The following is a 27,628-nucleotide window of genomic DNA, read 5'->3' as shown; positions in this document are numbered from 1 at the left end:
TCATATCTTGCCTCGAAAATCTTGCAATTATTGCGAAAAGATTTTTTTAAGTTTCGAGTAAAAAGGACGACCTTTGGATTGAACTCCTTTTCAGGATTAAGGAACTGTAATATAAAAATCGAAGCAAACTCTAGAATAGTTTACTTTTCATCCACTTCCTCTAACAACCACTTACCACAAATATACCCCCCCCCCTCCTACCCAAATATCCCCCCTCTCTACTTACTTTACTTCCAGCCAAAGCTAAGATCCCAAACTAGTATTATATAAAATCCTAAAAGGACATTCTGTCTGTCTGTATCGGAAGAATTTCAGTCATAGTTAGATCTCTCATTCAAAATTAGAGCAGACGACCTTTAATATACTTAAATATGTAGAATACATGTTCCAACAAAAAAGTATGCGATAGCAATTATACGAAAAAATCGTTTAAAGGGTGTAAGTTAAAACTCACTGGACTTTTTAACCAGGATCTTTTGTTTATCACACTTATCTACTTTCACATGGTGGGCTACGTAGGCCTAAGTTGACCCGGCACGACATGCTACGCTTTTACGATAAATTTTTAGAGTGCCATCTCACAGCCACTTGTTAAAATACCTACTCAGGGGTTAAGTTTTACAACTTTTAAAAGGAATACTCCAATTATAAACATGAAACATACTTGTACACAATAGAAAATGCTGTGGAAAATATCGCATATTTTAGCTGATAATCGATCTCTGCAAACTCTCTTATCTCTGGTTTATCATTACTTCCCCTTCTTTATCAGTCACTCCCTTTAATATAAAAACAACAGTTTTAAAATATGAACAATAAACAATATATTTTTATTCTTTTATAATGGTTTTGTTGCTTGGATATTTATTTAAATGTGTCAACATTTCTTTTCAACAATTGTTGCTGAGAGGCATTTTTATACTTTTATACTGAGCCTCTAACTTTATATGCATTTTTTACAATCTTTTTCCTGAAATATGGGTTGAACTTGTCAATTGTTTGAGGTACTTTATAGTATTGGAGATTTGTTTTAAAGGCAGCTAATTTGTTCCTAATTGCATCATTGCATGGTCAAAATTTATTATCTTACAGATATGAAAATTTTGAAGAAAAACAATTTTTGCTTTAAAAAATTGTGAGAAAAATCAAAATTCAATGACCACTTTGTTGCTACTTTTAAACATAATATGATTTTGATATATTTTTCTATTGTTGGTTTATGGTATAATAATGAACATTTGAATTTTTAATAAAAATATATAACAATTCATTTTGCATCAAGTAATTATAAAATAATCTCATATTGGAAATTATTTCTGATCACAACATTAATTTATGCAAAGACAATAATTAGATTATATTCTTTTTGAAAATAGAAATTTTATCCGAATAAAAATAAATATTGTGATTATTTATAAGAATTATCACTAGATCTCTCCTCTAGTTTGTCAGGTAAAGACGACGACCCTGCCACTGAATCCTGGCGGACTAACATCAGTCTCTGCCGGGAAAAATCCACCGGTGGTGTTTCCAGTGAAGTTGAGCGCTGAAATGTGGCACGTCCCCATCTTACTCTTTTTTCTCCTTTACTAACCGGTGTCTCTTGAAGAGGCTGTTGTGGTATCCGTCTTTCTGCAGACTGATATTCGTCAACCAGCGCCATAAGCGATTGTCTTTCAGAGTCTGATTGTTCTCCGTACCTGCGGAAAGTTCTAGGGTTGGGTAGCACACGATGAACCTCTGTGCTGCCTTGACGCGGCAAACGGCGCATTGCTGTTGAAGACGATCTTTGATAAGATATCCGACGCTGGGCAACCGGCGAACTTCGTAATGAACGTGCCTCGGTTGAGTTGCCCCTTAGCATTGGCGGTGGTCTTTGAGGAAGCATTCTACAAGGTGCCATTTTTATTAAAGTCTTCAAGGAAAAATGTAGTTTTATTTTATGCATCTGTTTAATAAAAAAAAACTTTATAGTGTGGTTGGAATTCATAAAGCGCAAGAAACAGTTGAACATGATGGCCGGTCCAAATCCCACTCAACCTTCTTTAAGTTGATCTTGACAAACCAAAATATTATTTTTCCCACTTTAGATAACTGTAACTTTTTTAGACTGTATATCGAAGCATGGTTGTGAACATGTGACAGAACAATTGTTTTTTTTTTAACTAAAAAAGTGTTTATCGATTGTACAATGGTCATTTAAGGCAGGGTTGTCAATTTATACACATTTTGCTCTAAAAGTCCATTTTAACCTTCAAAAGTAGGCGCCTCATATTCAAAAATGTGCTCGGTCTCTTTTCCAAAGGTGTTTAACAACAAAATTTAATTCATATTTCTTTTTTATTTCTATGAAGGAAAAATCGTTACGCGAAAATAATTTTTTTTTCGCAAATATTTTCGCATTATATCGAATTTAGTTCGCTGAAGAAAACTTTTTGCTTCTTTCGCGAAATTTTGCTTCAATCTGTTTTCCGAAAAAATGCGAAATTTTCGCGAAACAAGAAATGCAAAAATGCAAGATTTCGCGAAAAAATTAGGAATTTAAAAAAAGTTCGCGGAAATTATATTCGCAAATATATTTTTCGCAAATTTTTTTTCTTGCGATTTCGCTTCGTGTTCGAATTTTCCGCGAAATTTTGCGAAATACGAACGAAAATTTGTACCCTCTGTTTCAAGCATTGTACCCACCTGTTTGAGCTTTGTACCCCCTGTTTTGAGTATTGTACCCTCTGTTTTAAGAATTGTACCCCCCTGGTTGAGCATTGTATCCCCTGTTTAAGCATTGTACCCCCTGTTTTGAGCTTTGTACCCGCTGTTTTGAGCTATGTACCCCCTGTTTGAGCATGGTACCCGCTGTTTTGAGCATTGTACCCCCTTTTGAGCATTGTACCCCTGTTTTGTGCATTGTACCCCTGTTTGCGCATTGTACCCCTGTTTTGTGCATTGTACCCCCTGTTTTGTGCATTGTACCCCTGTTTTGTGCATTGTACCCCTGTTTGAGCATTGTATCCCTGTTTTGTGCATTGTATCCCTGTTTTGTGCATTGTACCCCTGCAGTTTTGTGCAGTGTACCCCTGTTTTGTGCATTGTATCCCTGTTTTGTGAATTGTATCCCTGTTTTGTGCATTGTACCCCTGTTTTGTGCATTGTACCCCCTGTTTTGTGCATTGTACCCCCTGTTTTGTGCATTGTACCCACTGAAAACACTTTAAGTATACAATAAAACAACAAGCGAAAAATATTTAACACATCTTTGGAAAAGAGATGGAGCACATTTTCGAAAGTGGGGCCTACTTTGTTGGTTATAACTGCATATGAAAGCAAACTGTATGCATCGACGACCTCCACACCCCTTTTATGGGCATTGTCCCAATCGGAAGCAATTTTTAGCGATCTAGAACGACGTTCATTTGGGGAAAGATTAAACACAGTTTATCAGAGACATCTTGTAATCTGTAAACATTTAATATTCATCAAAATACTAAATCACGGGCAACCGTAGTACATTTGAATTTCCGAGCCGGGTCAACCTTTCCGGTCCCAGTTCGTACTGTACCTAGCTCTATGGACAGGACTAGCCGGTGAAACAAGGTTGACGCAGTCAGACTTTATGCTTCATACAGGTTGAATTTACTTTAGCTAAAGGGGCAGAGGTGCGTGAAATGGAAAAATGGTTTCCTATGAGTTTGTTCAGTGGAAGATTGCCGTTGTATAAACCGTTGCTCTGGTACTGTTGGTCGAATTACAAACTTATCTTGTGATGAAAGACGAACAACTGAAGGCCTCCTGACAAATTAAAAATTTTAAAAATTATTCAATAAAATTATTTTACAAGTTATAGGTTAATTAATGCTCATGCATAAGAAGACAACTATACACAGAAAACTATTTTTTTTTCTTAATTTATGGGTCAACATAAAAAACTATTCATAAATTTAAGGGTGTGATGAATAAAAAAACTAATGAGGTCTAGGATAAAAAATAATGCACAGACAGTTAACACAATACAACAAATAATTATTGTATAGTTAGAATTTACGGGTATATATACATTTACTGTGTCGTGTAACATAGATCCATACTGCAATGAAAAGTTGCTTCAATTGTAGGGAATGAAAAAAATATTCAATGACGTCATTTTATAAATTTTATTTTACAAAAATAAAAACAGTTCTTCCATGGACAAACATAAAAGGGAAAGTGAAAAAACTGTACGGATCTTGAAGAGAAGATTTTACAGAATAGAAACGCAAATATTTACATTAAAGCACATAGAGTTCAAATGTTTATAATCTAAAGTTTTCAACCTAATGATCTTGAATAGTTTAAGAATTTTCACTAAAAAATCCATATTAAACTATGCTTGTATAATCCTTAAATTTTATCAAAAAAACAATTAATGCGACCTCTGTATTTCAACAGAAGCTCAAACATTTCATCGGAGACCCCTACATTTCATTGGAGACCTCTGCATTTAATCGGATGCACCTGCATTTCATCGGAGACCTCTGTATTTTATCGGACACCCCTGCATTTCATCCAAAACCCCTGCATTTAATCGGAGATCCCTGCATTTTATCGGAGACCCCTGCATTTCAACAGAAGCTTAAGCATTTTATAGGAGACCTCTGCATTTCATCGGAGACCTCAGCATTTGCATTTTATCGAGATTTCTACAATTCATCGGAGATTTCTACAAATTATCGCAGATTCCTATAATTCTGAATTCATCAAAGATTCTTACATGTCCTAGAATTCATTGTAGATTCCTAGAATTAATTGGAGCTTTCTAGAATTCATTGGAGGTTCCTAGAATGTATTGGAGATTCCTAGAATTCATTGGAGGTTCCTAGAATGTATTGGAGATTCCTAGAATTCATAGGAGATTCCTAGAGTTCATCGGAGATTCATAAAATTCATTGGATATTCCTAGAATTTATTATATAATTCAACGGAGATTCCTAGAATTCATTGGAGATTCTTAGAACTCATTGGAGATTTCTGTAATTCATCGGAAATTCCTGGAATTCATTGGATATTCCTAGAATTCATAGAATATTCCTAGAATTCATTGGAGATTCCTAGAATTCATTGATTAAAGATTCCTAGAATTCATTGGAGATTTCTAGAATTCGTCGGAGATTCTTAAAATTCATTGGAGCTTCCTAGAATTGATCGGAGGCTCCAAGAATTCATTGAAGATTCCTAGAATTTATTGGAGATGTTTAGAATTGATTAGAGATTCCTAGAATTCATTGGAGATTCCTAGAATTCATTGGAGATCCTAGAATTCATTGATTGGAGATTCCTAGAATTCATTGCAGATCCCTAAAATTCATTGGATATTCCTAGAATTCATTGGAGAATTTTAGAATTGATTGGAGATTTATGGAATTCATTGGAGATTCTTAGAATTCATTAATTGGAGATTTCTAGAATTCATTGAAGTTTTCTAGAATTCATCGGAGGCTCCAAGAATTCATTGGAGATTACTAGAATTTATTGGAGATGTTTAGAATTGATTAGAGATTCCTAAAATTCATTGCAGATTCCTAAAATTCATTGGATATTCCTAGAATTCATTGGAGAATTTTAGAATTGATTGGAGATTTATGGAATTTATTGGAGATTCTTAGAATTCATTAATTGGAGATTCCTAGATTTCATGGGAGACTTCTCTATTTCGTCGGATATTCCTAAAATTCATCAAACTCCTAAATTTCATCGAAGACTTCAAATATTTCATCAATTTTGTTTTGCCTGAACTTGTCTATGATGAATCCTAATATCTATAATGGAATACTAAACCAGCATGCATGGGGGTATTTAGCATTCAAGTCTGTAGACTGTATACATTAATATATCAGAAACCAGGGCTCTAGGGGGAATATAGAGAACTGAGGGACTCCTCACGGTTAAACTTTTGGAGCAATGATGATAATGTGTAATGGTTTTTACTGAAGGGCAATTTAGCCTGAAAAACATTGTTTATTTAGTATTCAACAAATAATTAAACCTTTTAAAATGTTGTCTGTTATTCTAGTAGAGAGATTTCCGATCGATGTACACGTACTGAATTAGGATTTTTTTTGGCAGAAATATTTACAAAGTTCTACCAGTTTGAAGTTTTTCATACGGCGTGATTGAGTTCGTGAATTTCTTTTAAAAATTTCAAAAGAGCGTTACTGGATATGAGAGATAGAGCTTCAAAATACATAGTAAACAAATTTGTAATTAAACATTTGGTAAAATATAAACAGTGATAATTATGTTGATCCATTATTTCAACAAAACATAGATTTGAAAGCAAAGATACGCTTTTCTTTTACTTTCAATCTCGATATAGATTTTTAACCAAGCTGTGATGATAAACTTCAAAGTGACATATCGAAAATTGACACAAACTAAAAAATATCAAACCGTTTTACACTATCACATTTGAAACTGTGAGAAGTCCCTATTCTACATAGGTTTTGAAGTACGAAAATAAATGGTTTTTATGTAAATCGGGATAAAAGAAAAAAGCGAAGACGACATATATTGCCACAGGATTAACCTTCTACTAGCGTCCCATTTTAAAAGTGCTGCGGCAGCCCGCGCATTGCTATAAAAATACATTTTAATGTTAGTTGCAATATGCCAGTTGTGTTGTTGCAACATGCCAGACGAGTTGTTTCTGAAAAGGCAACTAAATATTGATTAGGATTTAATGCTTACGATAATTCAAAATTATAGCATACATCCTGTTTCATTTCAGCATATTGGTATTTGCTGTAAGCATAATAATTAAAGAAAATATTGCTAAAAATCATAATTTTGTCAAAAATCTAGTCAAAAAAAAATTGGGAAAACTGTTAAAAAGACTGGGACAGTATATCATTGGTATTTTAGAAAGGAAATCTGAATCCAAATTTTGATTATTTTTATAACTTTCTTTCATATTTTAGACATATTCGATGTAGGTTATGCTAAAGTATCTACTTATGCAACTGAATTGCAATATTACATGATAAAATATGCATTTTATTGGATGTAATTTTCTTTCTTTCTTCTTTGTAAGTGAATTTAAGTTTTGAAATAGTTATACATATATTGTTTTACCTGTACCCATTAGGACCATTCTTGCTGGCAGCTGACCCCAGGGGTCGGGGGATTTCCGGCAGCTGTCGCGAAAAGCGTCTTTGCCGCGCCTCTTCACGAGGAGATTGTACATAGAGCTCAGGTTTGTTTTGATAATGTTCATCCATGTAATCCCGCAACTCTTTATGTTCACTAAATACAGATCAAAAGTAGGTTTAAGAAAAAAGAGATTTATAAAGTTTATTTAAAAGGAATTAAGTCTTTGCCACAAATTCTGATTTCTAATTCTTATATCTTTGCAACCCAATGTTGTGGACCTTTATATTTCAACATATCAATTGTGTTAGATCTAATAGTTTAGGTTGGAAATATTAAAGGTTAACACCATTTTGTTGCACTGATCCAGGGATCAGAAAATTTTAGTTTGTGGTAAAGACTCAATTCCTTTCCGTAATGAGCTTCTGCAGTAGATTTACAAGTTATCATATTTTGATGTAAGAAAGTATTTCTTCTTCTTCTAAAAACTGAACGAATTATTTGCAAACGCAAAACTCAGACTTGTATAACTCGAGTGCAGAAAACGAATATTATTTCTTTGATCCAATGTTAAAAGGGTACAAGAACATTTTATTTATTTCTTTTGAATTAATGTTATTCATATATATGTCAATAATGAAATCATAGATTAATAACAATACAGATAGAACACTAATTAACGTCTTTTCATAATTTGGGGGTTTTTCGTTCACAATAACCCTGAGGTAAAGGCCCAAAGGAGTTACGCGCATGCTCTATCTCTGTGTCTTGTAATCTAACGCTGCCTGCGCTTAACTCATTTTGGCTTCTGCCTTAAATGTTGAAAAAAACGAAATATTGTGTTCTATCTGTATTGTTATTAATCTATGATTGAAATCCTTACTAAATACATACCTGACAACACTGGCTCCAGTATAGCCAAGAATGGAGCCACCAACTGCAGCAAGACCTCCAATTTTGACCCCTGCCAAGAATCCAATTGGGCCTCCCAGGCACATACCCATGAGGGCCCCTATCATAGGAAGCCCGGCCATAGGAACATTGGAATAATCATAATTCGAGTTTTCATCCTCTCCTGTTTTTGAGACAATAAATCAAAAATCATTTTCAGAATTTCCATATTTAAGATTATGTGTTCAATAACATGTTTCATTTCCGCTGTTTATATCAAGAAATGTTAAATAGTTTCTTAGTAAATTTTATTTTAAAAGGCTTTTAGGGCGCTTCGCGCCCATCTATCTATTTCAAGTGTAAACATTTTCTCTTTGTGTACATTGTAAAACAAAACAAAAACACTTCACGGATTTATAAAAAAAAATTTCGTGGATTTTCAAAATTTTATAAAAAATCGAATTTTGTTGGAGGCTAATATTTTTAATTTTGATCATTCATATACCTTCCCTGGGGTCTTGCAGAGTCCTAACAAAAAATTGAGCCGGATCGGTTAATTTACGTTTATTGGTTACAAACAAACATACAAACAAAGTTTATATAGATAGAAAAAAAGCTGGCAGAAACAAAGTTTTATATTTCTCATTGAAATTCTAGATGCTGAAGAAAAATTGCTTAAATAATTTAATTTGGCCTGGGCCGGGAAATTGAAATTTAATTCAACTGAGCTGAACTCTCTGAACTCTAGAATTAAATTAATTCGAGGATAGTTTGCTTGTAGCAGGGGATTACAAAAAGTGCACTTTTAACGACGACATTTATTCATGTTTTTGTTTATCCATTAATTTCCAAAACAGGGTGCTAAAACCCTCTAGCTTTTAAAGCAAAACTGAAAACTTCAGAACCAAGACAAGGTTCCATTTTATTGATTTTAAAAAAAGTAATTTAGAAGCAAGAGTAAAAAGTTAAAATTATTAATTACATAGTATTTTAACATTATATATATTGCACAGTAAACAGTTCAGATGGGAACTCTTTAAGCAAGACCGAATCAACGGAGGAACTATTTTGAGATGCAGTTTATATCCCATTAAAAACAGTTAGCAGTCCTTTAAGAATATTAAAGAATTTTCTTATTATTGTCCCTGGAGGCTGATGTTGTGTTTGAGAAAGATCTAAGTTTTCAGGATCTACCCCTGCCATGTATCCTTCACTACCACTGCAAAATAAAAGAAAAAAATAAAACTTGTTGACTTGTATTACCGTTTATTTCTTTATACCTAATTGCTGGTATCTTAAACAATATATTATTGACAGAGAACTACAGGCAGTTACTACCGTGGAACTTATAAAACTAGTTGTGGAAGACGACTGCTGCTACTACCGTGGAACTCATAAAACTAGTTGTGGAAAGGCAGTTAGATTGAAATTATGATTTTAAAGCATCCTTGATATTCAAGTTACGGTTTTGAAATATGCTGGCCCTGAAAGAAAATTTTCCCCATTGTTTTTGCATTTTTTCGTTTTATTAATTTTCGCGAAAAAATGCAACATTTTGCGAAAAAGTTTGCAATTTACGGACAAAAATGTTCGCTTTTTTTCACAAAAGTTTAAGTTCCCAGGAATCTTTAAGGAACTGTCCTTTCATATTTTTAGTCTTGGTTTAACAATAAATCGATTCCTCCACCATTAAGGTTCTATATAAACCAGAAATAAATAAATGTAGTAATATTGCATTCACGGAACATTTTTACAGAGTAGCCTTCACTGTAAACTCCGGTTCATTTCATGTACCGGGCCGACTTTTAAGAAACTAGAGCAAGCTGTACAGTACACACAGAGACTATAAAAGGCTAAACGGGACAGTACGCCAAATAAGCCATCTCCTTTTTATTTGAACAAACAAAAATGGGAAGACAATCATAAGTGCGTATTAGTTTAAAGTTAAACTTTTTTATTGTGGTGCTCACTGCAAAATTTATTTACATCATGTTCTTTAGAATTTAACAAAGTCTAATTGAGTCATTTTTCTATTCCACAGTTTTTTGGGTCTCTCCGTATTACCTGATAAAGACACTATCTGATACTGCGAGTGTTTCCTGGTTTCCGCTCTGTATAATCCCATATCTGATTTGCTGGGCAACAGTGAACCTTCTCCAGGTATGATGTTCAGTATGTCTCCCAGCACCAGCACGATCCGTCCGCCACCGGTCATATCTGGGTAAAACCAAGGTTGAATAATATGGTTTCTTCTCTTGATGCAATCCAATCTTCGGAAAATGTCGTTTCATTAGCATAGATATATAAAATCCGCATATATCTTTGCTTATGAGACAACATTTTCCGTACATTGGAGAACATCGAGAGCAGGAAACTTTATACAACCTTGGGTAAAACAGTCATAATAAAATGCCATAAATGATTTTCCACGACCTGTGCATTTACTGCTCCAGGTCAGTCTTATTTAATTTCAACATTGTATAGATATTTGGAAGGACTAAAGAAAACAGAATTAACCATCTTAACTTTTGGGACACAAAGAAACTGAGTTTTTGCCACATACTCTAATGTTTAACCCCTATATATTTGCAACCCGATGTCGTAGACCGTTAATGTTTCAAACTATGAATGTTGTTAGATCAAATAGTCTAAGTTTGAAATATTAAAGGTTTAAACCATCAGGATTGCAAGATGTATGGACTAAAATTTGAGAGCTTGTGGCAAAAACGCAATTACTTTGTGAGGTGAATAGTTTTATTTAGGGTTTTTCTGATGAAAATTTTATGGATTTTATGTTTCTTTTCTTGCAAACATGTTTTTATACTGTAGGACTGATTAAAAAAAACATGTTAGCTTTGGGCTTTAAGTGCGCTTCGCGTCCATCTTCTATTTTAACTCAAATTGTGGCTCTATCGTGATGAGCATTTTCTCTTTTTTCAATAAAACACAAAAACAGCAACAAAATTTAAGGATTTAACAATATTTTTTCGTGGATTTTCAAAATTTAAATAAAAACCAAACATTTTTGGAAACAAATTTTTGTAATCCTGAGCATCCATAAACCTTCCATGGGGTCATGTGAGATCCCACAAATATTTGGGATTGATTTTTAAGTCATTTTGCCGTTTATCGGTTACAAACACCCTAACAGAAAAGCAAAGTTGTCAAAGGTTTAACAAAACATTCCAAGAGTAAGTTTAACTTGTTATTGTACAAGAAGTGTCACTTAAAACATTTTCTCAAAGTTTTAATCCTCCGAGTTATGCGAAAATAAATAGTTTTCAAACACATTGTTTTCTTCTGCATTCTAATTCTAAGAGACTAACAATCTCAAGAATTATTCTAGTGTATAGTTTCGCATAGCAATGTCACGTTAAACTAAAGAAATTTGCACGTAAGATTCAAACCTTATATGTTGACATCATAACTTCTCGTATTTCAGAGATATTGAAGGGACCGTTCACTTATTTGGGTAATTTCATGGTAAACTAATTAAACTAATCATCCTTTTATCTATTAGTCTTACTTTTCAAATATAGTCATGACCGGGGGAAAAAAAATGATTTATTGTTTAAAATTTCAGCGGAAAGGTATGATACCTTTGCATATAGACACTATTGAAATGTTTTAAGTAACAGCAGCCCAATAAAATCTTAAATTATCATATTTCCATGACATTATGTGTCCGTATTATATGATAAGATATTAAAACACGTTTTTCGTGTTTAAACATGATTTAACAAATTAACATTTTTATACAAAGACGACTTTTTTCTCTCAGACAAACCGGTTCTTTGATTACAACTTTTCATTAAATCACGGGGATTCTTGGGGAAGTAGGGAAAACGTGTATCAAACCGTTAAATGTTTAAAATAAGTTATATTTTGAAAATAGACAATTTAAAAATGATTTGATTTGATTTGATACAATTGACTATTATGATACTATACAATTAAATTTAGTATTTGAAAATTTTCTAAAATCCTTGACAATGACAAAACGCATCGAATAGTGTAAATATGAAGGTGGAATTCTGAATTATAAATCGACTTTTTCTCAGGCCACAGACCATCAAATTACCCAAATAAGTGAACGGTCCCTTTAGGATTTAGTTGTTTCATTTCATCGGTCATCTTATACCCCAGACCAAGCCAGGTCTTATCAAAAACTGAATCAGAAGGGTCGAACGGAAATATATTCGCCACAGGCGAATGTCGTGTTATTTAGATCAATCTTAATTAATTCAACACTAACCGTTTGCATTGTTAAAATGTAATTATATAGTTTGCGTTTATGATTCGTTATTTCACTTAATCTTGGCTTTTTCAAGTCTATAGTACAATTTTTCAAATAAGAGCGTAAAGCCGTTTGTAATATTTTAAACGTTTTTTACAATTATTTAATAATAAAACATGTAAATAAATTAAGTCAATTTTCTGTTTATGAACATAGTTTCCAAAATGTCTAATTGGTTTGAAATGAATCCTAAAGTTTTTCTCTACAGCATTCTCAGTTCAAATAACTCATAGGGAATCGATTATGGCACTAAAAAATTAAAAAACAATTCAGATTTTGAGCCCATTTCTACACACTGAATCTTACCTGTCATCTGGGCCATCAGTTCGGAAAACAGGATTCTCCAAACCGTATCCAGAATTGTATTCACTTCTCCTAATAAACAGATTTTTATGATTTTAGTCCATGCCTAAAACTCAAATTTTCTGATCCCTTTACCTTTGCAACCTAACGGTGTTAAACTTTAATATTTCGAACTTAGTTTACTTGATCTTACAGAAATCATAGTTTGAAATATCTAAGATCACGACATTCGGTAGCAATGATTTAGGGATTACAAAAACAAAGTTTGTGGCGAAGACTCAACCTCTTTCCAAAAGTCAAAACTTTTATGTTGTGAATGCAGTGCCCATATATTGGATATCAAGATAAAGCGTTAAAGTTGCCAGCTCAGATAGATTTTAAAAAAAATTTGCGCTACGTAGTACGGAACTTATCCGGAAATCAAAATACAATAGTAATAATACTGATAGTTCCGATTCCGGAAAGTATTCAAAAGAAATCTCTGGAAAAAAAAAATCCAGAAAAGTTTAAACCCCTAATATCCAGACACCATGGAGAATAGAAGGCATGAATTTCAAATTATTTGAACGTTATTTCTCCAAATAAATAATCGTTCAAAGATATTCATTTTAAACCAGAGGAGAATTTAATATTTCTTATATCTTGAATTGAAGGAACTGATCAGGTATGTAGAAGGAAGAAGGTACCAATTATTTATGGTTATAATAAAACCATCACAGTGTTTGCTTAGGTAAAATGTGCCAAAAGAATGTTAGAAAGGATATGCAAAACAATTGTTTTCTTTTTATTATTTGCATTAAAATTGGGATATTTTTTTTAACTTTTTCAAATACTAATACATCCCATTTCCCTCTTATTTTTCATTGAGTTTATTGATTTATAAAGTAATCAAAAGCAGTGAACAGTATTTCTTATCATACAGTGATAGCCAGAAAACTCGGGAATAGAAAGTCGACTTTTAGATTAGAGAAATTACTTTAAACAGTCCAATGAACATGAGGCACGCCAACCTTGAAGTTAAAAGAGAACATTTTCACTTAATTAATGATTTAAAACTTACTTTTTATAAAGCTATTTGCTTTTAACAACATAAAATAAACATAAGTATTGAATTAATGTCGTCTTCTTATTTTACATTTTTCTGGTTATCACTGAACTGTACTTTGGCTTTCAGTGATTTCTTTTCAATTGAAAACTATTGTTCTTTGAAATAAGGATTGATTTTAAATGTTAAAATTGTAAAGAGTGCTTTAATGCATATAGGGACTGATTTTAAATGTTAATATTGTAAAGAGTATTTTAATGCATAGGGACTGATTTTAAATGTTAAAATTGTAAAGAGTATTTTAACAGGGCGGTAAAAAGTCTGGTCCGTATAAAAAAAATAAATCTAAAATATCCCATCACTTTTCTTGACTAAAGCTACAGATCTAAAAACTATATTTTTGTAAAGCCCTTGAAAAATGGATGGAGAAACATGTGTCACATGATGTGAATCTCACACCTTGATAGTTTTTACATTTTTTACTCTTTTTTTGGCATTTGTTCAACCCTCCCTAGCACCAAAACTTATAAGGTTAAAGAGGTTAATCGTCATTTCAACCAGATCAAAATAAATGCGACTGAAATTGAGTTAAAGATCGTCTTTTTTCATTAAAATAATTTGCAGCAATCATTGGTCAAGGAATAGTTCTTAAGGAACAATAATCACAAAACTTTCTTTGAAATCTTGGCATTTTCAAAATGTAATCTGCCTTTTTCTTCAATTATATTGCAACAAATTTCTATTCTATTTTTCTATTTAAAATAAAAAAGTGTCTTAAGCTTTATGCCTCAAGTAATGTTCAGAGTGACAGATGACTTGAAGGTCGCCTGTGATCCGCAAAATAATTTGCGACATATATTTGTCAATCTAATTTTAGAAGTAAAATTCTAGAGTTAAGAATAATATTAAAACAATTATCCTAGTTTTGGGATTTCCTTATTGTTGTCTCCTTTTTTGTATTTCAATATTTCCGATTTGAAGATAGGCTTTGAACAGAGTGTCCCACATATCCGTTTATTGCTTTAAATTCCGATTTCCGGGAGTAATCAGAAAATTTTAAACGAACGAATCATTTTAAGAAAATTGTAATATTGCTAATATAAAGAATACAGAAAATACTAGGTTTTACGAGTATTATGTGCGTTTAGCCTTACAGCTAGGAGCGAGTCTAATATGATATGGGACGCTATACATGTCCGGTAATATTGAAAGCAACAAAATGCAGACCACATTTTGGAAATGCCGGGACTAGGAGATTTCGTAATTAAGTTTAAAGAATAATGCATGTTGAATTAGGTTTACGAATAAATGTCTTAAACAATTTCAGAGATCAAAGACGACCTTTAAGTGGACTTGTTACTTGGTTCGATCTTGTATACACTGTATTACTTCGATTGTAAAAAAAAACATTTTTTCAAACAAAAAATACGCGTAATTAGTAAAAAAAAAGTTACCCTAGCTGTTCTCTAATCTCCTTCGTAGTTGTAATATCTGTACCGTTTCTATAATACCTGAACAATATAATATTATTTTCAGACGGAACTAACCTAACAAATCAGTTTTATTTATTAATTTTAACGATAGCAACCCATTATGCATCAATAGAACTTGGCGCCATGATGTTGTTTTTACAACTTTATTTTTATCAAAAGGTTTTTAGTTTAAAGGAACTGAATACTCACCACAAACTCTAATTTGCATCTTTACAACCAGATAATCTAAACCTGTTAAACATATTTAAAACTTAAACTTTTGGATTTTAGAGAATTCATAGTTTGAATATCATGGTGTGCGAATTTGTTGGAAGTTAATTTTATTTAGCTCGTGTTCAGAAAAAAATTTATGTTTTGAACTTTCATTTTCAATTTCACATTGAGTCAGATCATCATTTGTTCCTAGGAAAAAATTAAATGTTTTTGGCTTTAGCTTTCATCTAAAGTTAATACAGAGAGTCCCATATTAAATTGTTTTCTCTGACAAGAGACACGTCCTCATGTATACAACACTTTTCAAGTCAAAACAACCTTATCTTTATCATCGTTTTTCAGATAAAGGTTGAAAAGAAACCGTCGGGAATCGGATATGTCACTCGATCTTATGAAAATTGACGGAGACATGGATAAGCTAAGATTCCTTTAAAAACACATCTTATTGAACGCTTTAAACGTAAATTAGTTTTTTGATTTGTCATTTATCAAATATCAAGATTTAAAGTAGTCTCTTGATTCCCATGTTTATATGACACCCTGTGTGATATGAATGGAAGGGAAGTATTTATGTATTCTCCCAGCAGAGTCAAGTTATCTCCCCACTAGGATTCCAAGCGCATTACACAGCGGTATAATTCATTTAACAGGACTCACCTCAAGGTTGTTTTATAAGGTTGGTTACTCTCGATGCACTCTAATGTACGGAAAATGTCGTCTCCTAAGATAGATAGATAAAAAACTCATATGACGTCGCTCTCGCCTCTATAAACAGTGACGTCAAATGGGGGTTTTATCTATCTATCTTTGGAGACGACATTTCCCGTATATTGGAGCGCATCGAGAGAAATCATGCTTATTTTACAGCCTTGACGCAAGTTCTCAACTAGGCCTAGACAACATTCCCTTAACGAAAGTTTTCAGAAAAATAATGGAAAATTCCCTAAACGAGATTATTTTAATACAATGAAAACGGCTTTTTAAAAAAGTTTTGATTGTTTTCAAGCTTTTTTCGAATTACAAGTTTACAAGTAATTAAAGAGAAACTTTTTAATCTATATCTTCTCTTTGTTTTCATGTTTATGTGTATCCATCTGTTAAAAAGCTTGATATTAATCAAAATTGAAATCGAAAGTTGTCTTCATTGTATTGATATAATCGCCTACCCACTGTATGTAGATTGTTAATGAACGCATACTTCGCTTTAAAACGGGCAAAATTGTTGACTTGTGCATTTCTTGCTTTTGAAACAAATGAGAAATCGTCTGATTTGAACACTTTTCATTAACCCTATAAAGGCTTGGGGGGGGGGTAAACTAGACTAAAAAAGGCATTCGTGTAATGGCTTAACGTTTCAATGCATCTTTAGTTCGCAGAAACACTTTTTAAGGTCATTAATAACCAATAGTTTAAGTTATAGATAAATATATCTAAAGATGGGTTTGTGTGGTTTTCCCATAAATTATCTGTCACAGAAAACCTTATTCAGAATCTAACAGAAGAAAACTTTAATGGAAAATGATTTTAAAATTCTTTAAACCTTTCAAATATTGTAATTTGCAGAATTCATAAAAAAAGAAAAAAATCCCTTATTCGGTAGCAAAAGATGGATAGCTGCCGGCCGATTAAGCGATTTTTTGGTTTCTTAATTTAGAGATAGATGAAATTGTTAAGAAATTGATTAGAACATAAGAGTTAATGGCAAGTGTTCAGTTCCTTTATGCATCATTTTTACGCTTTTTAATTCTTTTTTTTGAAACCATTTCTTTTTGATACATTGGTTGGATACATAATAAACAGTCTTCTTCCTTTTCCACAGTTTTATAGCTTCTGAAAGAGAAACCTAATTTAATTGAAACAAAATATAATTTATAATAAGCTGTTTTGGAAGAACATACGCTGATATTAGGTACTTTCTTAAAGGCATTTTCCCAATTGGCAACTTCGCAACCCCAGTGGTAACAAATGTGAAAATTCCCAAGCGGCAACTTCCAAGTCTGTCCTTGCCGCAGCGCTCAGCCCTTAGCATGTTCTCGCCGCAGCACTCGGCCGCCTGGCTTATCCTAACCCAGATATTGTTAAACCTAATAAGTCAAAATGAGTCCTTACCATTGATTTTTGTCATGTGCAAGCTGATGTCTTCTAAGTAAGCTGTGATGACTAGCATAGTTAGTATCATGATTACGATCAGTAGGCACTCCTTCCACCCTCTCCAGGTCCTTGTGAGCACTGCTGGGGTAAACTGAATATTGTCTTGGTTGATTTGTCCGATCATGTCCAGCATGATTTACAGATTGATTATTGTGCGCGGAGTCTCTTTGAGAATAGTTACTGCTTCTAGTAACAACATGATCCACACTAGTTTCTGAATTGGGATTAAATTGACCAGTTGTTGTATTAGAAAGGTTGATTCCCCCTTGATATGGAACCTGGGTTCCTCCTTGAAATGGAACCTGGTTTTGAGTTTTTTGTCCTCCTTGATAAGGAACTTGGTTCGGAGTTTGTTGTTCTACTTGATTTGCTAACGGATTCTCTGTCACCCTGTAAAAAAAGTTCAAGTAATTTCAAGAAGGAAAATCCTGTATTCTCAGAGAAGCGGAACTTTAAAGTCGACTTTGACCTTAGAAATAATTTGCGGCATTCATTTGGCAATCTTTTTTAAGAAAATGCGGTCTGCCAGTTTTGTGCTTTCAAAACTACCAAAGATATTAAAAATTTTGTTTAGATTTTAATATAGTAAATAGTACCAAACTTGGCGAAATCATTTCAAATGCCGCAAACTATTTCAAAATTCAAAGACGACTTTCAAGAATTTTCTCAGTTTTAAAGAGTTCAGCTCCTTAAGGAATATTCCTGTATGATAAAAATGAAGAATGTTTGGAAATTTAAATTTGATTTGGCCTGAGCTTTGATTAGAGAGTTAAACTGCGGCTGGGTTTTCCACGCGTTGAAAGCATTACACGCGTTGAAAGCATTGTTTTTGGATGGCATCTTTTAACGGATAACTATCTCAATACATTACACACGAGGCAACTTATCATCTGCCCCAATTTCTGTCTGACCTATAGCTATATATCAAAGAGCTATGCTAATAAGCTTTCATGTTTATAGGCCGGACTACTTGCAATCTGAGCTTAGCTCTGGGTTCGTATGAGAACTGAAGGGGTTACATCAATGGAACTATCCCGGTTCCGAGCTTGAGCTCATACTGGTTACAAATTACAATATCTGTTCCTTCCTCTTTTTCTTTGCATCCTAATGTTAAATCAGAGCATTAGGACCGAACCCCAGGGGGGGGGGAGTAAAAACATGTAATTTTGCGAGGAAAACTCAACCTGGTTTCCGATGGAACGTGTCTCGTCTGCGCAGCATCAGATGGAGCGGTTTGGGGAGGCCGGTCAGATTGAGGAGGCCGATCAAGTGCTTGGTCTGAGGAAGCTAGAGCAGCTCTCTTCTCTACCTGCTTCTTCAGCTGTTCAACCTGGTATTTCTCTTGTTCAGAAGGACTTAAATCATCCAGAAATCTAATAAAAAAGCTTGTTTATTATTTTGATATTTTGAAGATTGTAAAATTAAAAAGTTTATGCGCATAAAATGTAACAATTTATATTTATATTCAAAGAGAGTGTTCGCAAAAGAAAAATGAACATAACTAAAAGAAAATCAGGGAGCTTCCAGGTGTTTCCGCGCTGTAATTTAAAAATTTCCCATTACTCAGACATAACATGAAAAAAATGCTGACTCCATTCAATTCCAAATTCAATTCGGGCTTATCTTATATTCCACGCATAGCTCGCGAACACTCCCATTAAAGTTTACTCTCTGTAAGGCAGCACAATGTTTTACATTTTACAGAAACATGGGATAGAAATATCAAGACATGATCTGTTTCTATTTTGTTATAAGCTAGGAAATTCCACCGTCGTACGTTATAAAAAATTGTTTTATTTTATTGTAAATATGTAAATTGTATATCTTTAAAAAGTTCGTAGAGACAAAATTAAATTTTTATAACTAATATGAAGTAATACTAAGTCCATTTGTCGTACTTTAATCAGGAAAAATAAAAGAAACATTAAATTTAAAAAGTTTAACAGCAGAATAGTTATTGAACAAATGTCAAAATTGAAAACTTTAATTTTGCCTAAATTTTCCTTTTAAAGGTTTGCAATATGTTGGTTCACTCAAATGAAAATACACTAGAGTTTCCACAGAAATAGTAAATCGTTTCGCGAAAATTTTCTTTTTTCGCGAAATTTTGCTTATATCAGTTTTTTAGCAGTTTTTCGAGAACCTTTTTTTGCAAAATAATTGTTCGGGAAAAACTAAAGAAAATTTAAATATGTAAACAATTCCTCTAAATACCTTACTCAAAAATATGTGAATAATCCCTTTAAATACTAAAATTTAAAATATGTGAACAATCCCTTTAAATACCTTATTTTAAAATATGTGAACAATCCCTTTAAATACCTAAATTTACAATATGTGAACAATCCCTTTAAATACCTAAATTTTAAGATATATGAACAATTCCTTTAAATACCTAATTTTAAAATATGTGAACAATCCCTTTAAATACCTAAATTTTAAAATATGCGAACAATCCCATTAAATACCTAATTTTAAAATATGTGAGCAATTCCTTTAAATACCTTATTTTAAAATATGTGAATAATCCCTTTAATTATTCCTAATTTTAAAATATGTGAACAATCCTTATTATACCTAATTTTAAAATATGTGAACAATCCCTTTAATTATACCTAATTTTAAAACATGTGAACAATCCCTTTAAATACCTTATTTTAAAATGTGTGAACAATCCCTTTAAATACCTAAATTTAAAATATGTGAACAATCCCTCTAATTATTCCTAATTTTAAAATATGTGAGCAATCCCTTTAAATACCTAATTTTAAAATATGTGAATAATCCCTTTAAATACCTAATTTTAAAATATGTGAACAATCCCTTTAAATACCTAAATTTAAAATATATGAACAATCCCTTTAAACACCTAAATTTAAAATATGTTAACAATCCCTTTAATTATTCCTAATTTTAAAATATGTGAACAATCCCTTTAAATACCTAAATTTAAGATATGTGAACAATCCCTTTAATACCTTATTTTAAAATATGTAAACAATCCCTTTAAATACTAAAATTTAAAATATGTGAACAATCCCTTTAATTATTCCTAATTTTAAAATATGTGAACAATCCCTTTAAATACCTAAATTTAAGATATGTGAACAATCCCTTTAATACCTTATTTTAAAATATGTAAACAATCCCTTTAAATACTAAAATTTAGAATATGTGAACAATTCCTTTAATTCTTCCTAATTTTAAAATATGTGAACAATCCCTTTAAATACCTAAATTTAAAATATGTGAACAATCCCTTTTGATTATTCCTAATTTTAAAATATGTGAACAATTCCTTTAATTCTTCCTAATTTTAAAATATGTGAACAATCCCTTTAATTTTTCCTAATTTTAAAATATGTGAACAATCCCTTTAATTATTCCTAATTTTAAAATATATGAACAATCCCTTTAGTTATTCCTAATTTTAAAATATGTGAACAATTCCTTTAATTCTTCCTAATTTTAAAATATGTGAACAATCCCTTTAAATACCTAAATTTAAAATTGTGAACAATCCCTTTAATTTTTCCTAATTTTAAAATATGTGAACAATCCCTTTAATTATTCCTAATTTTAAAATATATGAGCAATCCCTTTAAATACCTTATTTTAATAGTTCTGGGAGGAAGGTGGGTTTGAATGCTTGAACTAATACTACAATTAGTATCGGACTGTTCTCCTGTAGAAGAGGGGCTGCAATTCATAGATGAAGGACTCTGAAGGAAACTTATACTTTACATATACATATGTTGCTGGAACTAACTACACCTTCATACAGTTAAACCCTAAATAAGCCATACATCGAAAGAATTCATCAAATGTCGTATTCTTCACTTTCTGATAATGGAATGTTGCAGATATTTAGTTCTTAATTAATTGATTATATGGAGCTCTTTAAAACTGCTCCCGCATATTCATTGATATTTATTTATATTTGCAAATACTGCAAGATTTACGTAAATAGTATAAAACCCATTGAAAAATTGTCAAGACGACATTTGATAAGTTCTTTCGATATATTGCTTATTTAGGGTTTTACTGATATCATATTATTTACAGTCATATTTTAATCTTCCATTCAAAATTCGTCAAAACTAGCGGAAGAGACTTATATTATTAAAATTTCAACTCAAAAAAACTAACTTAAGCAATTAAGAGACTAAAACTAAATGATCTCTGTAGAGTTCTGAAATGTACATGTTTAGGGCTAAAAAAAAGTAAAAAAGTTGTTGAGGTAAAATCAAAGGCCAAAGCATTGCGACCCTTCAAAGTCTTGAAATTGTAACATTCTTACAACCTCCTTCATTGTCACTGAAGCTTTAACCCGCAATTAATTTTCATGAAGAAACCAGAATTAAAAATTTAAAACTTTGAGCTAGAAAAATCTTTATAATTTAAACAAAGGTTTCAACAATCCCATTTAAGCCTAGGAGATTTAGCTAAAGTATGAGGAATGAAAAGTTGAAAACAATAACATTCAGCTGAAAAAAAAAACTTTTAAAACAAAAATAACTAAAATATTTATTGTTTATGCTGCAGCCTTAATGGACTGGAGTTGAAGGGTAGTTGTGTGAAAATCAATTAAAGAAGAATTTCAATCATATTCCTATATATTCATAATGTAGATAGCTGAAAAAAAATAAAAACTTTATTTCCAAAAACTTTTTTTCAGAGAACATTTTTGGCGATTACCGGATCTTTAAGGACATTTTTGGGGAAAAGTTTGGGCTAGCTGTATTCCAAATTCCAAAATTTGGAATTTTTTTTATTTTTTTTAAAAACATTCCTTTTAGATGAATGCAGATTTTAGAGTATTCAAGGAGAATATTTGTTTGGAGCATGAAATATTAAGTAATCCTTGAAAACAAGTATTTCAGCCCAGGATAAAATAAAACTTTTTTATTTCTTTTCATGCAAGTTTTATACATTTATTTGTCAAAACACAAAACTTGGCAACTTGGATAACAAATTTTCATACTTTGTGCTTCTATCCAAATTCAAAATAAGGGCAATCAAATGTAATTTTTATCAAGGAACTCCATTATATATCCCCCAAATGTACACAACTTGTGTAGTGTGTACAGAGCCCAAAACTTAAGACAGGGTATCGCTATCAAAGCCAGTTTTAAAACTCAGGTTTTATGAATGGGGTTGAGCAGTTTTGTGGATATCAATATTTTTGTTATGAAATTTTTTATTTAATTTCTTCATGTTCTCCATTTTTTGTCGAATCTTTTAAATCAAAATCTACAAAATGTTAAGACCCCAAAAAGAAAACTCGAGATTTTCGTTCAGCGATATTCTTTTAAATTTCGGTCTCAGTATACTAGTGTGTACAGTATACTAGTGTGTACAGTATACTAGTGTGTACAGTATACTAGTGTGTACAGTATACTAGTGTGTACTATATTAGTTTAAGTTAGCAGAATGATATTTGTTGCGACTGCTGTCACATCCAGTTTGCAGCTCCCTTCAATGTTGCCAGAAATACAGGGTGTCCCACGAAACATGACAACTGGTGAGTAGTTTTAAATGTCTTCTTCCATAAATTTTTAAGTTCTTTGATACCAAAGGGAATAATAAAAAATATCACATGGCTGGCATAAAATTTATTTCAAAGTAAAATATGTTAAAATAAAAGATTTTATTTAATGAAATCCACTGAAAAAAAGTCGTTAATATCAGTTAATATGGAAGAAGACATTCAAAACTATTCACCAACTGTCTTTTTTTTCGTGGGACACCCTGTAGCAACAAACAAAAGCATTTTATATTTTATTTTCTGAAAATTTTCAAACAAGAGTAATTTAATATCCTTTGCTAGAAATATACAGATAAACTCTAAATAAGCAATACATCGAAAGAATTCATCAAATGTTGTATTCTTCACTTTCTGATAATGGAATGTTGCAGATATTTAGTTTTTAATTAAATGATTAGATGGAGCTCTTTAAAACTGTTCCCGAATATTCATGGCTATTTATTTATTTTCGCAAATACTGAGATTTACGTAAAATAGTATAAAACCCACTGAAAGTCTGTCTCAGTGTTCAATTGTAAACGAAAAAACACTAGTGTTCTATCTTTATTGTTATTAATCTATGTAAAAAAACACAGAAATTTGAAACAGTTCCAACTTCTTTTAAATTCAGAGTGTCCCACGAAACATGACATTAGCAGTACGATTTGAAGGACTAGAAGTAGGATAGTTTTTAGATTAATGGTTCAAGAACCATACATATAAAAGTAAGTTGCCAAACGAATACTGCAAATAGTTTTAAATATCTAAGACGACCTTCAAGATTGTATAACTATTTTATTTCATTTTCAGATTTTAAAAATTTCGTTTAAAATTAATTTTCAAGCGTTTTTTGTTAACCTCAAAGTTTTGTTTGTATTGCCACAAATAAAAGTAGCTTTTCTTGACTGGAACGAACCTTGATAAAATGAGCTATATACCTAATTTGTGAGAAATAGAAAATGTCATCAACTAACAAGTTTTCTAGACATAACTTCAAGTGACCCAATTCTCAGCGGTTCCTTTGATACATTCATAAGAGTATAAAATGATGAAGTTTTCTGTTTTAAAATTGATTATAATTTTCAGCCGCGGTTTTTCATAACAGACAATTGTGCTTTTATTCAGCAGAGGAATGAAATTTTCTTGATTAAACGTGTTTAAAGATAGAAAAACTACAATATCTGCCTCATGCTTTCTCAAAAATAAGTGTCAAGGGTACCAGTGTGAATCAGACATGACACTTTAATATAGTGGAATTCCCTTGAAGTTACGCCTACAATCCCTTTAAAGTTAAACATATAAGTTTCCTGTGAATGTGTATCTTCTGGGCTTACTCTAGATCTACCCATTACAGCCACGAACATGTACACTAAACATTTACAATAAATATGTACACTAAACATTTACAATAAATATGTACAATCAATATGTACACTAAACATGTACAATAAATATATACAGTAAATATGTACACTAAACATGTACAATCAATATGTACACTAAATGTACAATAAACATGTGCACAAAACATGTACAATAGATAAGTACGCTTAGTGCGCTAAACATGTAGGCTTAATATGTACGCTAAAAATTTCTCTAAACATGTCCTATAAATATGCGGCAAAAATGAAAGGGGGTATACGCTGAAAAATATTCGATGGTGATTGCTTCTCATCTTACTTCTATCTATTTACGTCTATAAGGGTAAAATTGTTAAGAACGACTCGTACCGAAGAACCTAGCATCCATTCAAATTCAGAAAGTTGTAATATTCAACTCATATCGTTAAAAATTTAATTAAAATCATAACAAATCATTCATATATTACAACCTGTAATCATCGAAATTTTTTCGACGCATTCTTATATAGATGCTATTTCATAATATTCTTTATTTGTTTTGTTTTTATGATGCAATTTAAACGACGATTAATTCGCCGCCAGGTGTCTCTGCTCTCGATGTTTCTGCATATGGTTCCACGTTGCAGAGACACCTAGCGGACAAAAAATCGGCGTTTTAAGTCCATTGTATATAAAACAAATAAAAATTATTATGAAGTATTATCTATATGCGAATCCGTCGAAAAGAATCGATGTTCATAAACATGTACCATATAAAATGTAAAAACCTGTTATATACATAGACCAAAATGTGAACAATTACTTAATATAATATAATTACGTTTTACACTTAACTTTAAATATCTATAACTGCATAATAACAACAGGGTTACCAACAAACAGAGACTTCAGACGACTGTTCGGAATATAAGTAAAAATAGTTCCTGCAACTTGAAACTCGTTTCTTTATCTTCAAAATCGTTTAATAGATTATTTAAAAATTCTTTAAAAACAGTAAACATTATACTGATATACTACACATACATCCTATACTGTACATACAACGTGCAATAACATGATTTACTATCATGTACGTACGTAAAACAAATTCATTAAATATTTAGAGCAGCCATAGAACTCGGATGTGGATATATAACTTTTATTAAAGGGACTGTAAGCGTATTTTCAAGTGACCCGATTCACATCGGTACCCTTAAAAGATTTGTATTATCAAGTGTGAATTAGTTATCCATGTTTTTATTTCTTTAAACTTTTTTCAATTTGCGGGTTGTCTGCGAAATTGACTTGTGTGCATTTCTTGCTCCTATAGAAGGAACTGAGAAATTATTAGAATTGAACTTTTTTCGAGCAGTAAAAACGACGGTTTCTTCATGGTTTCTTCCACGTTTTTGATTAGATTAAAGGGAGTGTTCGCGAAAAATGAAAGGGGGTATAGGCTTAATGCGATAAAAAATGCCTATACCCCCTTTCATTTTTCGCAAACACTCCCTTTAAGGGTTCAAGTAAACTGTTGTAAATCGGACATTGCCCTCTTAGCATGGAAGGTCATTTGAAATAACGTTTTACAGTCCCTTTATTATATCTGGAAATTCCTCCCTAAGCCTAGACTCGGAATTAATCTTAATTGTAATTAAAAATAATTAATTGATGATGGATTCTTAGTTCTACATCATCTATATTGATAAAGTTATGATCTTTGTTTGGATGCAGCTGTCTGTTTGTTTGTTTGTCCGATCATAACTTAGGAACCCCTGGACTTAGTCTTGGTGTTCTTAGTCGAAGAAAATTCCATCCATTCCATTCCGTTCTTGGTGTTCTTAGCCAAGACGTTACGTTCTTAGCCAAGACTCCCAAGACGTTCCGTTCTTAGTCAAGAACGTTTCCATACCGTTCCTTGAAAAAGGGGTTGTACAATTTGTAGATTTTGTTATCTAGACATAAACAATACAATACAGTACACGCTATTTATTGTCTAGACATAAACAATACAATACAGTACACGCTATTTGTTGTCTAGACATAAACCATACAATACAGTACACGCTATTTGTTGTCTAGACATAAACCATACAATACAGTACACGCTATTTGTTGTCTAGACATAAACCATAAAATACAGTACACGCTATTTGTTGTCTAGACATAAACAATACAATACAGTACATGCTATTTGTTTACTAGACATAAATGAATTGTACATGGTATTTTTGAAATAAAACAATAAAGCACATAGAGTACATGTCATTTTGTTGACTAGTCTAGTCCTTAAATAAACGTTCTTATAAAATAATTTAATCCTTTCAAATACCATACAAACTTTTCTTACCTGAATTTGATGGGACTGTTCCTAATTCTGGCTTCAACCTGGCAAACACTGCAGATCCCAGATTAACGAATGCATGGTCCTCAAAACTCTAAAAAAAACAATTGTCGAATCCAACATTTTAAAAGTTAAAATGGACTGTAAGCGTAATTTTATTTGACCTTCTGACCAGAAATGTAGAAGATTCCTTTGGTTTTTTGACTCGAAAAGTGTTTTTCTTCTGTATCGCTTATTATTATCAAAACTGCGCAAGTCACTTTCGCAGAGTAACCGCGAATGAAAATAAACGTTGAAAGAAATTAAAATTTGTATCTAATTTATACTTGATCAGACACAGCTATAACCGGTGCAAATTGGGTATTGAAAGAAGGGTCACTTAAAATTAAGCATACAGGAACTAAAACAAAGTGTTTTTTTTTACATTTTTATAATATTTATTTTTCTGAGTATTGTTTATTGGCAGTTGTTGTTTTATCTCCCCATTATTCCTCGCAAAATCCGTTTATTCTTTAGAAAGATCGATTCCAGATTAAATTTGGATGTAGTCGGTACCCCTTTTCATTTTTTGCGAACACTTCCTTTAAACAGAAAAGTTCAACCTCTCCTTTTTCTATACTCCTAACTCTAAATACATTTTTTTCTTTTAGATTTTATTTTCCCGTTAACTATAATAAGAAATTGAGACAATTATTTTAAGAAAACTTTGAGATAAAAGATAAAAATTTACCAATTTTTATTTTTGCGTTAAAACTTGTTTCGTGAGCGAATTTTTTCTTTCAAGCTTTCAGCTCTTGGAGAAGAAAATGGTAAAATTTGTATTAATATAAGACAAGCTATAGTTCTTGTCTTTGTCCGCTGTGGGCCAGGGGGGTGGGGCGGATGATAATGATTAGATTTGAATAATTTAT

At 31.9% G+C, this 27,628-nt stretch overlaps 1 protein-coding gene across 2 annotated transcripts; it reads right to left on the bottom strand.

The window, feature by feature from the left end:
* Window positions 1–811: 811 nt before the first annotated feature.
* LOC111709861 (uncharacterized) lies at window positions 812–26,824 on the bottom strand. 2 transcript variants are annotated; one of them, XM_023483786.1, is made up of 14 exons: window positions 26,724–26,824; window positions 24,344–24,405; window positions 21,119–21,231; window positions 18,694–18,882; window positions 17,468–17,899; window positions 15,107–15,163; window positions 12,611–12,679; window positions 10,072–10,224; window positions 9,153–9,226; window positions 8,011–8,191; window positions 7,102–7,272; window positions 6,557–6,604; window positions 3,679–3,786; window positions 812–1,889 (listed from the first exon to the last, which is right to left on the bottom strand). In XM_023483786.1, exons 2-14 carry the CDS (start codon window positions 24,398–24,400, stop codon window positions 1,409–1,411), a joined length of 2,133 nt encoding a protein of 710 aa, XP_023339554.1. In that variant the 5' UTR covers window positions 24,401–24,405; window positions 26,724–26,824; the 3' UTR covers window positions 812–1,408. The 2 variants fall into 2 exon arrangements, with proteins under 2 accessions (XP_023339554.1, XP_023339555.1); XM_023483787.1 differs by lacking the exon at window positions 6,557–6,604.
* Window positions 26,825–27,628: the final 804 nt, after the last annotated feature.

The sequence above is a fragment of the Eurytemora carolleeae genome, unplaced genomic scaffold, assembly GCF_000591075.1.
Source record: "Eurytemora carolleeae unplaced genomic scaffold, Eaff_2.0 scaffold860, whole genome shotgun sequence".
Classification (NCBI taxonomy): Eukaryota; Metazoa; Arthropoda; class Copepoda; order Calanoida; family Temoridae; genus Eurytemora; species Eurytemora carolleeae.
The sequence above is the reverse complement of the archived record's forward strand: the minus strand, read 5'-3'. Positions and strand labels throughout refer to the sequence as shown.

Excerpts from the sequence above, each read along its gene's own strand:
- LOC111709861 (XM_023483786.1), bottom strand. The coding sequence starts at position 24,400 with ATGTTCGTGGCTGTAATGGGTAGATCTAGAGTAAGCCCAGAAGATACA. Across the intron at positions 17,900-18,693 it reads CACGTTCCATCGGAAACCAG|GGTGACAGAGAATCCGTTAG; the intron begins GTTGAGTTTTCC and ends CTTTTTTTACAG. Across the intron at positions 3,787-6,556 it reads AAATGGGACGCTAGTAGAAG|GAGGCCTTCAGTTGTTCGTC; the intron begins GTTAATCCTGTG and ends TTAATTTGTCAG.